General features: G+C 44.3%; 1 protein-coding gene across 1 annotated transcript in view; it reads left to right on the top strand.

The window, feature by feature from the left end:
• The first annotated feature begins 8,221 nt into the window (after positions 1–8,221).
• Positions 8,222–17,010, top strand: part of TSKS (testis specific serine kinase substrate) — a 43,141-nt gene continuing 34,352 nt past the window's right edge. The window contains exons 1-2 of the mRNA XM_068243001.1: positions 8,222–8,534; positions 14,320–14,521. Of these exons, the coding sequence (XP_068099102.1) occupies positions 8,359–8,534; positions 14,320–14,521 (378 nt within the window). The 5' untranslated portion in view covers positions 8,222–8,358. The remainder of the gene's footprint in view (positions 8,535–14,319; positions 14,522–17,010) is intronic.

Here is a 17,010-nt window from a genome sequence, read left to right on the forward strand (position 1 = left end):
TGGCAGCAGAGTACCTGGATAATAAAAGCAGTATTGCAATGGAGTCATATCTGACCAGTAGATGGCACTTTCGTAAAACATTTGAAATTTAAAGAAACGTTTCATCAGTTCAATTACAGTAGAAAGCAGCAAGGAAACACAGCTGTACCAGTTCACAAAATATTATTTTTTTAGTTCATCTTTATCCACTTATTATTTTATTAGATGCAAATGCAAATCAATCCAAATACAAAAGTGTCTCTCTTGTGAAGCTGGATAGGACAAATGAAAAGCTTTCCATAAGATAACATAGCAAATAACGCACCAGCTCCACCTTAAATTAAACACGTAACTTTTTTAAAGGAAAAAGTTTGATACTCACCTCGGTAGAGGGAGGCCGCTGGAGGATCCCGCGTCCTTCTCGAGACCACTCCTGGATGCCCGAAACCCCTGGAACTTTGCGGCCGCACTCCCGTACGAATCGGATGAAAATAAGTGCTGCCAAGAGGATGCCAGATTGACGATGCTACCAATTTCTGATCGAAATTGATCGCATACATTGATCTGACATGCTGCAAGATGTCGAGCTGATATGCTTGATCTGCTGCCTGGAGGTACAAAAGAAGGGGACACCGAGAGCCCTCTAAGTGTAGTAAGTGTTGGTACAGGGATGAAATATGAATAGTAAGTAGTCAAAACTCACAAACCAGGGTTACCATTAGGCAACCACTGTAGATGCAGGTAAAGAGATTAGACCTGTCCCCACTCAGGAAAGAAGTCGCTCTCCGTAGATCAAAAAAAGGGGGATAACATCCCTCCACCGAGGGTGGACTCTGGCAAGGTATTGGAGAAAAAACAGAACCGCAAAAAGAGTAAAAGTATCTAAAAAAGTTTAAAAAATGCTGAGGAAGCAGTGGTGGACTTACCTCCTTTAAGCAGACACATAAACTGTAATGCAATATCATAGGAATTATTGAATTACCCTAAGTAAGTGGTGCCTAGAGGTAACAGCGTGCGATATCGTGATGAGCGACAAATGCAATGGAACTCGGCCCCAGCATTGTCCCCCTAGTGTAAAATATGCCCCCCGCTGGTGCATGCATACTGTACCTGTCGGTGTTCGCTACTGGCTCCGTGCTCCATCCACATACATGCAGAGCAGGGACAAGGTCCTCCAGCACCCAAGGCTGAGACACCAAAGTGCGCCCCTCCATCCCTCCCACCCCAGCCGTCACACACTGATTGCTATTAGACTAAGAGGGCCACAGGGCCCACAACCTCCCCAACACCTTAATATCTAGTTATCTGGCTTGCAGTCACTGCTATGTATCCCCTTTTCTTATTTCTTTCTGCTTTATACACAATTAGGAATGACAGCTGAATGAATTGTGCGCCCCCTCCTACACTGCGCCCTGAGGCTGGAGCCTCTCCAGCCTATGCCTCGGCCCGGCCCTGCATACATGTGCCCCATGTGGTTACCGGCATATATGTGTATGACATCACACATATGCCCATGTATACATCAGCAGTCACGTGGGGCCGTGTATGTAGATGGAGGACGGAGCACTGAGCCAGCAGAGGACAACGACAGGTAAAGTATGCACGGGGGGTGGTGGTGGGGGGGGCGGACACGTTTTACGCTAGGAGGGACAGAGCCAGGGCGATGAGGCGGTGTCACCAGGCGATTCCCGGCAAATGTCATACTGAAATTGAATCGGCCTGCGGTTTATGGCGCACAACAGATCAGATTCTATCAGAGAGGGAGGTCTGTCTCGTGGTCGATCTGCCCATTCGTCTTCTGATATATGGGCTAATTATGGGATGTATAATATATGGGATAATGAAATAAGGTTATAAAAGTGTATGTGACTGAGAAACACACATCTGAGTGCAGGGAACAGATAACCAGGTCAGTAGTTCAAGTATAGAAACTAAATAACATAAAAAACTGCCATCATGGTCCTACGACCTCTGACGCAGGAGACCAGGGTTCGAATCTTGGCTCTGCCTGTTCAGTAAGCCAGCACCTATTCAGTAGGAGACCTTGGGCAAATCTTCCTAACACTGCCACTGCCTATGGAGCGCGTCCTTGTGGCTGCAGCTCTGGCGCTTTGAGTCCGCCAGGAGAAAAGCACAATATAAATGTTCTGTGTTTGTTTGTTTGCTAAGACAGTCAAAAGTTCAGACGGTAGAGATTAACCTTTAAATATAAAACTATTGGATAGATACAATTGTTTATCTCCTCAGTTTATTTTCACTTCAGGTTTGCTTTAAGGCTGCTTTGCAGGCATTTTTCTTTTTTCGCAGCCTGTAAAAGGCCTTCAATTCTCATCTCAATCTTGGAAATTTACTGGTCATTATAAATTTTAGATTGCAAAGTATGACAGCAAACACTGTTCAGAAACCAGCCACTTAGGAAATATTATATGTGTACCATAACCACTACCTAGCACAATATTTGCTTCAGGAAGCACCATTTATAAACACGGTGTACTGTATATATAAGATAGCCCAAGGAAGTTTAGATACAGACTTGGAACATCAAGTTTTGCAAACTGAAATATAAATATACAAATTATCATGTCTGCTTCCCATGTTATATAATTGACCTTGTTCAGACCTCATTTGCAGACACTTGGGCTGTGTTCTGTATTTGACAGTACAGACTCTATCAGACCTTCCACCCACCACAGTTCTTATGGCCCATACTCACGGGCTACTTTTGCTGCCTGTCGCTAGCACACAGATGCGTGTGCGCGACAGTTCGACGACACCTCGTCGCCAGGTCCCTCCGCATACACACGCGGAAGTGGGACTAGGGATGCGATGGAAGCTGTCGTCGACGTTCTTCCCCCCCTGCCGGAAACTCAATGCTCCGGCTATTAGGTTGCTGTCGCTAGTCTGCATACACACGCGGACTAGCGACAGTTGCGGCGAGGTTGCTGCGGCAACTGTCGCCATGCGATTGACCGCCGCCAATCGCCTGGCTACAGCAGCGACGAGCGACGGTTCGGGGTGCGCGCCTCATACTCACGGGCGACCTGTCGCCGCAACACGCGCGCCACGTGGTTGCGGCGACAATTGTAGCCCGTGAGTATGGGCCATAACTCATCACCATCAGCTTGGCTGCTGCTTTATCTACTTATCTCATTGCGCCCCCTTGTGACTGTACAGACAGGTGCTCAGCCTGTGACATCTCCCATAGCTTCTACACAGTGACAGCTATCAGTTTTTTTAGTGAACAGTAGGGATGGCAATGCTTAAAGAGAACCTGAACCTGAACTGAAAATAAAAAGTCAAAATAACCATTCACAGGTCATACTTACCTACTGTGTAGACTACTCCTTAATCTCTTTCTCCTCTCCTGCATCCCATTTGTCCACTGTGATCAATGTAATTCTTCGTCCTCCATTTTAAAAATGGCCATTACCCCATAACAGCTTCCTGGTCAGCACACTGTTAAACTGTAATATCACCCACTTGAGCCATAGGGAAACATGGACATTACCTTGCACATTTAGTTGTAACTGACAGCTACTGATATATGACTGACAGCAACTGGTATATTTCAGTTCTGACAAAATATTGTCAGGACTGGAAGGGATTACTGTAAGAAGCAAATGGTGAGCTTCTGAGAGGAACTGACGGTGAGGTAAGTATGTAATATTCATTTGCAGCTACGTGATGTGCTTATTTTAAAGAATTTTACTTAGTTCAGGTTCCCTTGTAAGGACTGTAAATCTGAAGCAGAATTTAAAGCAAACAGCAGATATTCACCTAAGGAGAGGAAAGGCTATGGGTCCTAATGAGCCTTCCCATTCTCCTCACGGTCCCCACGTTCTAGCGCTTGATCCCCGGTTCAAATCTCCTGCTGCAGGAGGCTTCCGAAGTCCTCGGGAGCCCAAGTGCTCCCTAAGACGGGCGGCTCTATACTGTGTATGCGCCAGTGTACGAGAAGTCCCTTTAAAGTGGGATTGTCACCATAAAAATCAAATTTCAACAGCAACTGGTCTGAGTTTATCAAAAGATAAAGATGCCAATCCTGCATTCAAAACTTTCAAAACATTTTCTGCTGTTATGGTTTGGAGTTATCACATATGTTAGGAGAACTGGCCCTTTAATAGTCAGTGCCAAACAGTTGCATGCTGGGGGTTCTTTTTATCTATAATATATTCCTCCTCTTCAATTTATTTCCCTGCCTAGCTGCCTAGCTGAAACACTATCCTCTGCTCACTTGTGTTTACAAGCAAGGCTAAGGTGACTCAGAGATTGGAGGAGAAAGAAAAAAAAGTTAACTGAAATCAAAAAGTGGAAAGAACAATACATGTGTTGTGTAAGTAGATCAAGGGCTTGATTCACAAAGCCGTGCTAACTGTTTAGCACGGGTGTGTTAAACAGTTAGCACGTGAAGTGCCATTCGCATACTTTTGCGCGCTCAAAGTGCCGTGATTCTCCCGATCGCGGACTTTTGCTTCCTGTGATTCACGCGAATCGTGGCTATTTGCGTGCCCAAAAGTCCATGATTGCGGGCTTTTGCGCGCGCGAAGTGCCACGATTCACGCGATCGCGGACTTTTGCGCGCGCAAATTGCTGCGAACGGCACTTCACATGCTAACTGTTTAACACACCCGTGCTAAACAGTTAGCACGGCTTTGTGCATCAAGCCCCAAGTATTTATCTACTTATAAATATATGTTTTTTTCCCCTGGCATAGTATGGCTAATACTCCTGGTTTAACCACTTAACGACCGCCTAACGCCCATAGGCGTCGGCGGGTCGTTAGTGGTATAGCACTTTCCATGCTAGTTCACGGAGACTGCCTCCGTGAACAGTGTGCGAGCCGCCGATCGCGGCTCGCACGCATAATGTAAACATGCGGGGAAGAATTCCCCGCTGTTTACATCACACGGCGCTGCTGCGCAGCAGCGCTGTGACGTAGATCGGCGATCCCCGGCCTCTGATTGGCCGGGGATCGCCGCATTCTGATTCGCCGGCATTCACTCTAGGCGGCGCAGGACGGATCTCCGTCCTGCGCTGCCCATAGGAGGAAGGGGAGGGACGGAAGGGGACGGAGGAGGAAATTCGCTGCGGAGGGGGGCTTTGAGGAGCCCCCCCCCCCCGCCGAACGAACAGAGCCGGCGGAGATCAGACCCCCCCAGCAGGACATCCCCCTAATGGGGAAAAAAGGGGGTAAGTCTGATCGCCTAGCCTCCTTGCTGATCTGTGCTGTGGGCTGTAGAGCCTACGCTGCACAGATCAGCGAAATCACCCCTGGTCCTTAAGTGGTTAAGAGAACTCATGGAGAAGCATGTGATCCGTGCACTGGATAGTTATCCCATCTCCTCCTGGTCACTGGAGTTAATCCCCTTGTCCTAGACATCGATAAGGGCTTTGCAAGAGAGAGGAAAGATTGCAGCCTCTATCCTGCAAATTCCTCCATGCGACACCCATGCAGGTTGATAATGTTCAAAATAGTGGAGGCCTACACTGTCCAGTTCGGCATGTCACAGTTCTCTGTCACCGGGAAATGCCACCGCGTATCAAACGCTGACACGCGTGGTGTTACATACCCATCCATTCGGCTGTATTTTAACCACTTTTAACCATTTATTTGGCCCATATGCAATTAACTTTTTTACCTGAGTTTTCTCCTAGGTGATATTTTCACACCTTGCCATAAAATGCTTTTTAAATTACCAGCAAACTAGAAAACACTCAAAATAAATTTAATAGCACTTTTTCACCAACTTTTGGGTATTGTTTAATTGTAAAATGCTGAAAAGTTATTTTAAAAAGAAGATGAAAATTATCTCCAAGGAGATAACTCAGGAGAAAAACTGAACTGCATATGGCCCAATGTGTTTCATACAGAATATCTACGCCCCCGGAGACTTCATCTTAGCTCCAGGGACGTAGATATACACACCGCCCCATGATCCCTGCTGCCTACGCTCCCACACACTGCTGTTTTCGTTCACGTCACCGCCCGTTAGTAGACTGATCGGTGAATGGGAACACGCGTACCTACAGTATTCACTGATCAAAGTGCCTGTGATCAATGATCACCAGCATCAATGAGATGCCGGTGGTCATAGAGAAAATGAAACTAAAAACATATACTGTTTCCTGTGTACTGTTCACAGCACCTGGAGTATAAAGTGGGGGACATCTATTGGCGAAATAGTAAATTACACCCTAGTACATTCATTTAAATAAAAATACATAAATCCCCCATTAGGGGTTCTGTGACCTTTTATGAAAAACAAAAAGTGTCACTTACCTGGGGCTTCTACGGGCCCCCTGCAGCTATCAAGTCCCACGCCGTCACTGAAGCTCCCTCCGTTTCTCGCCATGGGTCACCTGCCAATTATTCATCTAAGTAGATTAGATGAATAGCACTGCGGCTGCACGTCATTGGGAGGTTACCGCACAGGCGCAGTACGAAGTTTTCTTTTACTGTGCCTGCGCATTAACCCCCGGATGACGCGTAGGAGGACCCGCGTGACTATAGCTGCGCAGCTGCAGTGCTATTCGTCTAGTTAGACGAATAATTGGCAGGTGACCCACAGCGAGAAATGGGGGGCGCTTCAGTGACGACATGGGACTTGATAGCTGCAGGGGGCCGGTGGAAGCCCCAGGTAAGTGTAAAAAATCAGGTATGTAAGTGACAGTTTCTTGCTGGGTCGGGACCGGGTCGGACTATAGTGTTACCCTCACTGATAAGGAATTACAGCCATAAGACACTTTCCTGGTAGAAAATGGCTTCTGAGAGCAGAAAAGAGATAAAAAGGGGCAATAGTTCATAGATTTTAGCTCTGGCATACTTAAATGAATGTGTCATTGAGAGAAGGCCACGAAACAGTAAAAACTTAAACATTAGATTTAAATATAAAATAAAACTGTAGGATAGCTAAAAAAAGGTCATTTTTAGGAGAAGGAGGATAGATGCAATTGTTTATCTCATAATTTTTTATTCACCTCGGATGTCCATTAAAGTTAACCCCTTACCTCCCCAATTCTCCCATAGTTACCAAAATAAAACACAAAAAATGACATTTAAAAAAATACATAAATAGTTACAGTATTACCTTGTAATAACTGGGACAAATAAAATGTGTGGATTTTATCTACAGTAGCATGTTTTATTTTAACGCTATAATGGCAGAAAACTGAGAAATACTGATTTTTTTTCCCCCCATTTTTTCCTTATTATTCCCCTTAAAATGCATTTAGAATCAAATAATTCTTAGCAAAAAGTACCACCCAAAGAAAGTCTAATTGGTGGCAAAACAAAACAAGCTATAGATCATTTTGTTGTGATAAGCAGTGGTAAAGTTATTGGCAAATGAATAGAAGGAGTGTTGAAAGGCAAAAATTGCTCTGGTCCATAAGGGGAAAAACCCATAAGGCAAATTAACCAGTGGTGAACTGGGTAATTTTGGTTCTGCAATGCAGGATGATACCTGATGTTGCTTTTGTGAATTCAATTGAACAGTACACGCTGCTTACCTATAGTAATGGGCTGGAACCCATTAGAGTGCTTTTTTGATTGTTTAGGGAGCGCTTTAAATCGCTAGCGATTTTCCTAAAGGCTCTGCCAATGTAAATAAATGTTACAAATTCCACAGAAGCAATTGCGATTAGCAAAATCGCGATCGCAGGACATGCAGCATTTTGGCAGCATTTGGGCTTCAATGTAAAGTATTGATTCACTGGCAAATCGCTCATGAATTACTACACGTATCGATTTGTGTGTGATTTTAAATGAATGCAAACTGTAAAAAAATTATAATAAATTGTAAGGACCAATCAGAATTAAAATCGCTAATTGCAAATCGCTGTTACAATCGCTGGCAAAAAGCTTACACTTTTTAAAATCGCTACCAAAATCGTCGGAAAACGCTCATGAAATCGCTTACAAAAAGCTAATTAGAAACGCTAGTGATTGCGATTTTTAGTGGGTTCCAGGCCTTAAACAGCCTGTCTGTACAGCAATTATTCTCTGAAATGTTGCGCTAATAATTGATCCACGACTTTTAAGGATAACATTAATCGAGCATGTGGACAAGGCTTAATGCTGGTTGCCATGGAGAATCTGTCTCTAGCAGATTTAATCATGTGCCTGGCTTAATGTATGAAGATTTGGTTTTGTCGCCCATGGCAACCATTTCTCTTTCAGCCATGGGTTTTACAGTTTGTATTTTTAAAAAAAGTGAATGATCCTGATTGGTTGCTGCTTCACAGTGTTTCCTCCAGCTCACCGTAGCGACATCATCCACTAAAGCATATCTCCCAGGCAACACCTGTGAGGAGGCCCAGAACCATCAAGCAGCAGAGGGGGCATAAAACAGATCATTTAACATCTCCACCTGATCTACAATGACGCTGGAATTAAGAAGCATTTACCAGTCCGAGGAATTAAAAAGAAGAGACAAAGTAATGCTTGGCATTGTTGCCTCAGCTCCAGTACAGACTTTCTTCAGAGACAAGCAACAAGGTTTCAATAAGGAAACACCACAGACGAGCAGTAGGATTAAGGCTGTCTCCTTTCACGGGTACAGGAAGCGCATACTCTACTCTAAAATAGTCTTGGGTTGGAGAGATGCAGAAGCAAACATTACTTAGGGCTCTTTCACACCAGAGCCCCTTTTCAGCGTTTTAACGCAAAGTCTATACTTTGCGTTAACCAAGGTAAAATGAAAGTCCATAGACTTTCATTTTACCTTTCACACCCGACGCTGCGTTTCGATGCTTTGCGGTACGACGCACCCGGAAGCTTTTTCTCGTCGGGAATCTGCGTTTTCCCGTCGGGTTAATTAATACTACTGCCGCTACTCAGCGTCGCACCGCAGATTCCCAACGACAGCCGCAGGCTAGTCAACGCGTGCAGGAAAACGGCTCCTGCACGCGTTGGCTAATGTGAAAGAGCCCTTAGGCCTTCATGGCACTGTGCAACACAGGTGCATAGCTCCCAACTGTCCCTCCATAGCTCCCAACTAGTGATGGTCAAGCAGATGCAAATACTTGATGCAAATGTATGACATTTTTTATGCAAATGTATGCAGCTTGAAAATGAACCAATCAAATCCTGCTGAGGTAAAATTCGATTGGTTCAATTTTAAGCTGCATCAATTTGCATCAACTCGAAGTTATTTGCATCTAATTGACCATCACTACTCCCAACCAGGGCCGGATTTGCCATAAGGCACTGTAGGCTCGTGCCTACAAGCGCCTTATGTAGGAGAGGCGGCTCTTCTCCCCAAATGTCCCCCTACCTATAGGGGGAGTGGGGCTACTCAATATTGGGATGGGCGCACATCTAGCTCCCTAAATTTGGGGGGGGGGGGGTGGCATATCTACTATATAGATCAATGGGGTTACCAAATACTGGGGATAATCTGGCTACCTAGTCAGGGGAGTCTACCTAATATTGGGGTGTGGCCTGAGTTGAGGGGCAGGACGCCTGTGCGCACAGGCTACTGAGTTGTAAATCCAATGCTGCTCCCAACTGTCCTTCCATAGCTTCCAACTACCCCTTTTTTGGAGGACAGTCCCTCTTTGGGAGCCCACTCTCTCCATCCCTATTTTCTCCCTCATTTGTCCTTCTTTCAGGACTCATGTACAGATCTATGTAAATATATGTATTTTTGTACTGAAATATGTTTAATTGGCTCTAAACTTGATTCCTATTGTTTAAAGTAATATATTTCTTATTTTCAAATGTTAATATGAAGGAAAATTAACCAGGATAGAGGACCAGTGTGGTTTGAATGACAAAACAACATATTTTTCTTATGACATCTTTTTGATATGCATGACTAGGGGTGTGCTGGTGTTGTGGTTAGGGGTGCGGCTTAAGTGTCCCTCTTTCTTATCTCAAAAAGTTGGGAGGTATGCAGGTGGCTGTGTGTTTACAACACAACACACAGCTCCCAACATTTTGAGCTATGAAAGAGGGACACTTTAAGACAGGCCCCTGCCACACCTCTAACCACGCCCCTACTACACCCCTCGCCATGCATATCAAAAAGAATTCGGAGGCAAAAGATGAAGTTTTATCAGTCAAACCACACTAGTCCTTTCTATCATCAGTTTTCCTTCATTTCAACATCTGAAAATCAGAAATATATATTTATTTAAATGGCGAGAATCAGGGGTGTTGCTAGGATCCTAAGAGATCCGGGGCACTTTTGGGCTCAGAATGTGGGTGTGGTCATGGGTGGAGCCAAATTTACATGAAATTAACAGCGGTCTAAGAGGCCTGCCCAGCAAAATGTTGGATGAAGCCCCCTCTCTGTTAATACAAAAAATTCATAAATAATTGCAGCATATCACATAAATAGGAAATATCACTTAAACATAACTAGGCAGAGTTACCTGGCTTCTGTGCTGGCTGGTCTGGCTTGCTGCTGGGAAGGGCGGCATGCTGCCAGGTAGTCTGTCCCCCCATAGCATTCTCTGACCTTCTAGCGGGCCTCCTCCCATGCTCCCATGGGCCTCTCATTGCGACACCACAAATCCCAGCAAGCCCTCATAGAATAACCACAGATCTCTGCATGCCCCCATAAAGGCACCACAGCACCCAGCATGGCACCACAGCACCCAACATGCCCCCAAAGAGGCACCACAGAACCCAACATACTGGCTCATTTTACTCAGCAAGAAACGTACTTCTTATTTGTATGTGTTTTAACCATTTCCGCCGCCCGGACATGAAGCTCACGTCCGGGGGCTGCTCTGCTGCGCTCCCGCGCTTCGGCATGCTCCCGCGCGCGATCGCGGGCGTGCCCCCGTGTCCCCGTGGTGTCCCCCGGTAGCCCTGGGATCAGTGAATGGGAACATGGTTCCCGATCACTGATCCCTGTCCCCCGCAGAAAAACCGAAGCGCTCACACATGAGGCTTCAGTTCTTCTGCCCGGAAAAATTTCCGCATCCCCCTTGTACTTCCGCTTAGTAAGAAATACAAGTTGGGAAAATAAAAATGAAGGTGGCCATCTTGTGGCCAAATAGTAAAACTACATCTACACATTTTTTACATTACAATTTACACATTTAACTACATTAAAAATGAACTGTTTATGTCCCACACCAAAATATTACCCAAATAAATGTTTTAATAGAAAAAAAAAATTACAATAAGAAAAAAAAAAAAAAAAAAAAAAAAAAGACATAATTAGTTACCTAAGGGTCTGAACTTTTTAAATATGCATTTGAAGGGGGTATACTACAAACATTTTTTAAATTATAAGCTTGTAAATAGTGATGTACGCAAAACGGAAACAATGCACCTTTATTTCCAAATAAAATATTGGCGCCATACATTGTGATAGGGACAAAATGTAAATGGTATAATAACTGAGACATACGGGCAAATAAAATACATAGGTTTTAATTATGGTAGCGTGGATTATTTTAAAGCTATAATGGCCGAAAACTGAGAAATAATGAATTTTTTCCATTTTTTTCTTATTACTCCTGTTAAAATGCATTTATAAATAAATAATTCTTAGCAAAATGTACTACCCAAGAAAGCCTAATTAGTGGCGGAAAAAACAAGATATAGATCAATAAATTGCGATAAGTAGTGATAAAGTTATTAGCGAATGAACGGGAGGTGAAAATTGCTCTGATGCATAAGGTGAAAAATCCCCGCGGGCTGAAATGGTTAAATTTTAAGATTTTCATGACTGTTCCTCTTTAAGTTTGCTGCCTAGTTTGACCCTTGCCTGGATTCGACTTTCGTGTTTGCTGCCTGGACTGACCTTTTGCCTGTACCTTTGACTACGAATTGGATTGCCCTTCTAATGTGAATTGATCTCCTATGTACTTCTCTCCTATGTTGCTGGCATTTACAGTGAATAGTAGAAATCTGACATTACCGACAGATTTTGGGCTAGTCCATCTCCCCATAGGGGATTCTCAGCATAGCCTTTATTCTTTATAAAGACACTCCCTGAAAAAGATTTATACGAAGATGCTGACCAGCCTCCCTGCTCACTGTACACTTTTTTGTCAGTTGGACGGAGCAAATGCGATTCACTAAGTGCATTTTGAAAATAAGAAAATACCTTTGAACCCCCCATGAGGAGATGGACTAGTCCAAAACCTGTCGGTTCTGTCAGATTTCTACTACCTACTGTAAGTGACAGCAACATAGGAGAAAAGTGATTTATGGCTCATTTTACTCTGGCGGAAACTTACTTCTTAATTGTATATGTTTACATATATTTTAAATTTTAAAAGGCGAAGGGTCAAAATCCAGGTAATCAAACAGCAAACAGCACTAACAGCAGCACCCAGCAATTAGACAAGCTAGCACTATTCTCGGGTAATGAGCACAGAGCATAGACAGGCTTTTAAACATCCATTCGCCAATCAGTGGCCAGCCACTCATGCATCACCCAATCAGTGAGCATCTCTGATTCTCTCTCTGCCTAAGAGTCAGCTGACCTTTTCTACCATCTCTGCGAATAGTACAGACATCTATTTTTGTGTGTCCATCCCCTATCAGCCCTGGATTGAAGACAGCGCAGACCAGAAAGTGGACGGAACTGTCCGACTCCCAGCAGAGAGGGCCGCATCGTGGGATCCTTAAAGAGAAACTCCAACCAAGAATTTATCCCAATCAGTAGCTGATACCCCCTTTTACATGAGAAATATAGTGCTTTTCACAAACAGACCATCAGGGGGCGCTGTATGACTGATTTTGTGCTGAAACCCCTCCCACAAGAAGCTCTGGGACCGCGGTACTTTTGGCAGTTTGTTACAATGTAACAAGGTTCACAGACAGGAATTAGCTGTTTACAGCTGTCTCTAACAGCCAAAACAGCTAGCAGCAGCTACATAACCTGCCCACAGTAAAAATGTCACCATGTAATAAATGTCAGAATGTAAATCGGGGAGAGGAAAGATTTTACAATGAGCAAACACTGACTAAATCATTTATACAGAATTATTGTAAAAATGAAGCACCTTTTTATTACATTATTTTCACTGGAGTTCCTCTTTAACCCCCTTGCCGTTACAATTCTGGCGGCAAGGGGGCAGCGCAACACTTTTTTTTTTTTAAATCATGTAGCGAGCCCAGGGCCCCTATCAGAACGGGATTTCCTGCTGGGCTTCCCCGGTCGCCATGGCGTCATGGACGTCGGGACGTCAGAGGGAATCCCGATCCACCCCTCAGCGCTGCCTGGCACTAATTGGCCAGGCTGCGCAAGGGGTCTGGAGGGGGGGGGGCGGTGCGGCGGGTAGTGGCGAATCGGCGGCGGCGATCGGAAACTGCACGCAGCTAGCAAAGTGCTAGCTGCGTGCAGGAAACATTTTTTTTGAAAATCGGCCCAGCGAGGCCTGAGAAATCCTCCTACGCAGGTTACCCCGAGCTGAGCTCGGGATAACCAGCAAGGAGGTTAAAGAGAATCTGTATTGTTAAAATCGCACAAAAGTAAACATACCAGTGCGTTAGGGGACATCTCCTATTACCCTCTGACACAATTTCGCCGCTTCTCGCCGCATTAAAAGTGGTTAAAAACAGTTTTAAAAAGTTTGTTTATAAACAAACAAAATGGCCACCAAAACAGGAAGTAGGTTGATGTACAGCATGTCCACACATAGAAAATACATCCATACACAAGCAGGCTATATACAGCCTTCCTTTTGAATCTCAAGAGATCATTTGTGTGTTTCTTTCCCCCTGTTCTCATGCACTGAAGTTTCAGGCTGCTTGTTTCTTCCTGCAAACAGCTTTGCCCTTGTCTGTAATTCTTCAGTATGTGAAAGCCCAGCCAGCTCAGAGGACGATTTATCCAGCTTGTAAAAGATAAGAGAGAAGAGAGAAGCTGCTCTAATCCTTAATAACACACAGGCAGTGTGCAGAGAGGGGCCTGGAAGGGGGAGTTCATAGCAGAACCACAACACTGAAGAACTTGGCAGCCTTCCAGACACAGGCCGACAAGTCTGACAGGGGAAAGATACATTGATTTATTACAGAGACTGTCATAGTAGAAAGTGCTGCAGTAAGCCAGAACACATTAGAATAGCTTTTGGAACTTGTAGGATGATAAAAAACAGGATGCAATTTTTGTTACGGAGTCTCTTTAAGGTAAGTTCCTGATAGTCGGAATATGACTTCGGGACTGCTTCAGAAAATACTTGCATCCCTGAGTACTTCTGAAGATGAGCAGAGCTGCACTGTGGATCCTGGTTGGTCCTGCTGGAAGCAATTGATTAAAAAACATCAGCTGGAAAATGACTATTTAATGCTGATTGTTGCTGTGTGAGGACTCTTATGGACTTCATTTCGGAAGTGAATATACGACTTACACGCTGTTGTTGTATTTCTAGCGTGGAAGACTCCAAAGATAGTAACAGAAAACCATGGTGTCTTCAGGTAAAGCGTTCCTCAGCTTCTACCAACGTCTCTGTGCTCAACTTGCTGGCGGTAGGCAGTCAAGGGTTCGATGAAGAAGGTGATGAGTCAGATCTGTCATCTGAAATCTCGGAACATCCTCTTACCCAGCAAGATGGTGATGATGAAGCAGCTGAGGTAAGCCATAACTAGCTGGAGGCTTTGGGGGTATGTTACTGGGAGGGAAGACATGGCATTATTATAATGTATTTACTGTATATTGTGCTTACATTTTCCACAAGACTTTACAGAGTACATCAAACAATTTATGTCTCTAGCTGTACCTCAGAGGAGACTCTTGGACACATGCGGCATCACGTGGTGCCGCCAGCCAATCGCCGCACAAAGCGGCCGCTCCAGGAAGTAAACACTGCATGTCACACCGTGCAGTGAATATTAATTAGCCATGTGCCTGGCTGCTCTTCCCTCCTCCCCAACATTACTGAGCATGTGCAAGCAGTCTAACGCGGCTTAGCCACGTATAAAGTACTGCATGCAGTACATTATCTTATGGTGCAGCGTTACAATGTAACACCACGTGGGCACTGTGAACAGCCCATTGATTTTTCATTACTGTGCAGTGGGGTGTGTTACAGGCTGCTCTAACGTGCGCCTGTAACGTCCCACTGTGAAAGCAGCCTAAAGGTTAGTGCTCCTGGATAAAAGTATTAACAATTCAATATGTGGTGCGTGCTAAAAAAAAACCTGATGACAGTAGATTAGTCCAAATACACAATACCAAATGAGCAGCACTCAGAGCCTCTTAAAGGAGGGTGCAGGGATAGCCTAATACAGGCCACCAGAACAGTTTTAGTCCACTTTCACCAATGGTATACTTGTCCTGGCTCCTTGTCACTTATCCTTGTAGGGCCGACACATCACTGGTAAAAAAGTATAAAGAGACCAATAGTGTAATTCTGTTATTACAGTTTCCACCACCTCCATATATGCTATAGTCAGTAGACTGTGAAGTTAAATTGCCATTACACCTCAGGTGAGCACCCTAACATTCCCCATCAATGTCCGCACTCACCCAGCAATCCTCCAACACTCTCCGGAGGCAAGATTGATAGCTTTGGGGATGGTTTCACAGTGGATCAAACGAATATCAGCCACTCTACAAACTAAAAATGCACCGCATAGCGTAAAACCATTTAATAAGTAAATTTAAAAGGTTCAAAAGATCCACTCACAAAAGGAGACTTTAGGAAAGCACATTAGAATACAGTTGGGTCCCAGGTGACCGCCTGCATGTCTGCCGCTTGAAATCCCTGAGTCTCTGTCCTCTTTCTTCCCAGGCCAGTGGCGTCCGACGTAGCTCCAACATGAAATACAACATGAAACCTACTTTTTTAGTTTATGAACAGAAAATAAATTAGAAAAACAAAAGTAATTTTCAGGATTACCATAGGAGGATATATACAATAGTTTATCTTATGAGTTCATTTTAACCTAGGGTTTCCTTTAAAGAGAAACTCCGACCAGGAATTGAACTTTATCCCAATCAGTAGCTGATACCCCCTTTTATATGAGAAATCTATTCTTTTTCACAAACAGACCATCAGGGGGCGCTGTATGACTGATATTGTGGTGAAACTCCTCCCACAAGAAACTCTGAGGACCGTGGTACTCCTAGCAGTTTCCTGTCTGTGAACCTTGTTGCATTGTGGGAAATAGCTGTTTACAGCTGTTTCCAACTGACAAAAAAGCATGCAGCAGCTACATCATCTGCCAACAGTAAAAATGTCACCATGTAATAAATGTCAGAATGTAAATCAGGGATTTTAAATATTTAATAATGGACAAACACTGACTAAATCATTTATACATAATTATTGTAAAAATGAAGCACTTTTTTATTACATTATTTTCACTGGAATTCCTCTTTAATGATTAAGTCAATTAATAATAATAATTCAAACATTTGTATAGCGCTTTTCTCCTGTCGGACTCAAAGCGCTCAAGAGCTGCAGTCACTAAGGGTGCGCTCAAGAGGCCACCCTGCAGTTTTAGGGAGTCTTGCCTTGAACTCATTACTGAATAGGTACTGACCCTAGCCAGAATTCAAACCCTGGATGCCCATGTCAAAGGCAGCGCCCTTAAAGAGAAACTCAGACCAAAAATTGAACTTTATCCCAATCAGTAGCTGATACCCCCTTTTACATGAGAAATCTATTCCTTTTCACAAACGGACCATCAGAGGGCGCTGTATGACTGATATTGTGGTGAACCCCTCCCACAAGAAAAGTTCGAACTTTTGTGGGAAATAGCTGTTTTCAACTGCCAAAAACCATGCAGCAGCTACATCACCTGCCAACAGTAAAATGTTCACTGGAGTTCCCCTTTAACCAGTACACTATCCAGCCACTAACATCCCAAAATGATATTTAGATGTGGGAGGAAACCAGAGAGCCCAAGTCTGGATTTATTCTTTTCGGTTCATCCCATTCCAGGTGCAGCTCCCCTCTTCCAAGAGCTGTCCTAAGCCTGGGCCTGTGTGACCTTTCCAGAAAAGAGTGCATGGAGGAAATCCAAGCAAACGCATTAAGACAATACAAACAGGGGCAGCATGGTGGAGTAGTGGTTAGTGCTCTCGCCTTGCATCGAGAGCACTAGCTCTCCCAGCC

The sequence above is a fragment of the Hyperolius riggenbachi genome, chromosome 6, assembly GCF_040937935.1.
Source record: "Hyperolius riggenbachi isolate aHypRig1 chromosome 6, aHypRig1.pri, whole genome shotgun sequence".
Taxonomy (NCBI): domain Eukaryota; kingdom Metazoa; phylum Chordata; class Amphibia; order Anura; family Hyperoliidae; genus Hyperolius; species Hyperolius riggenbachi.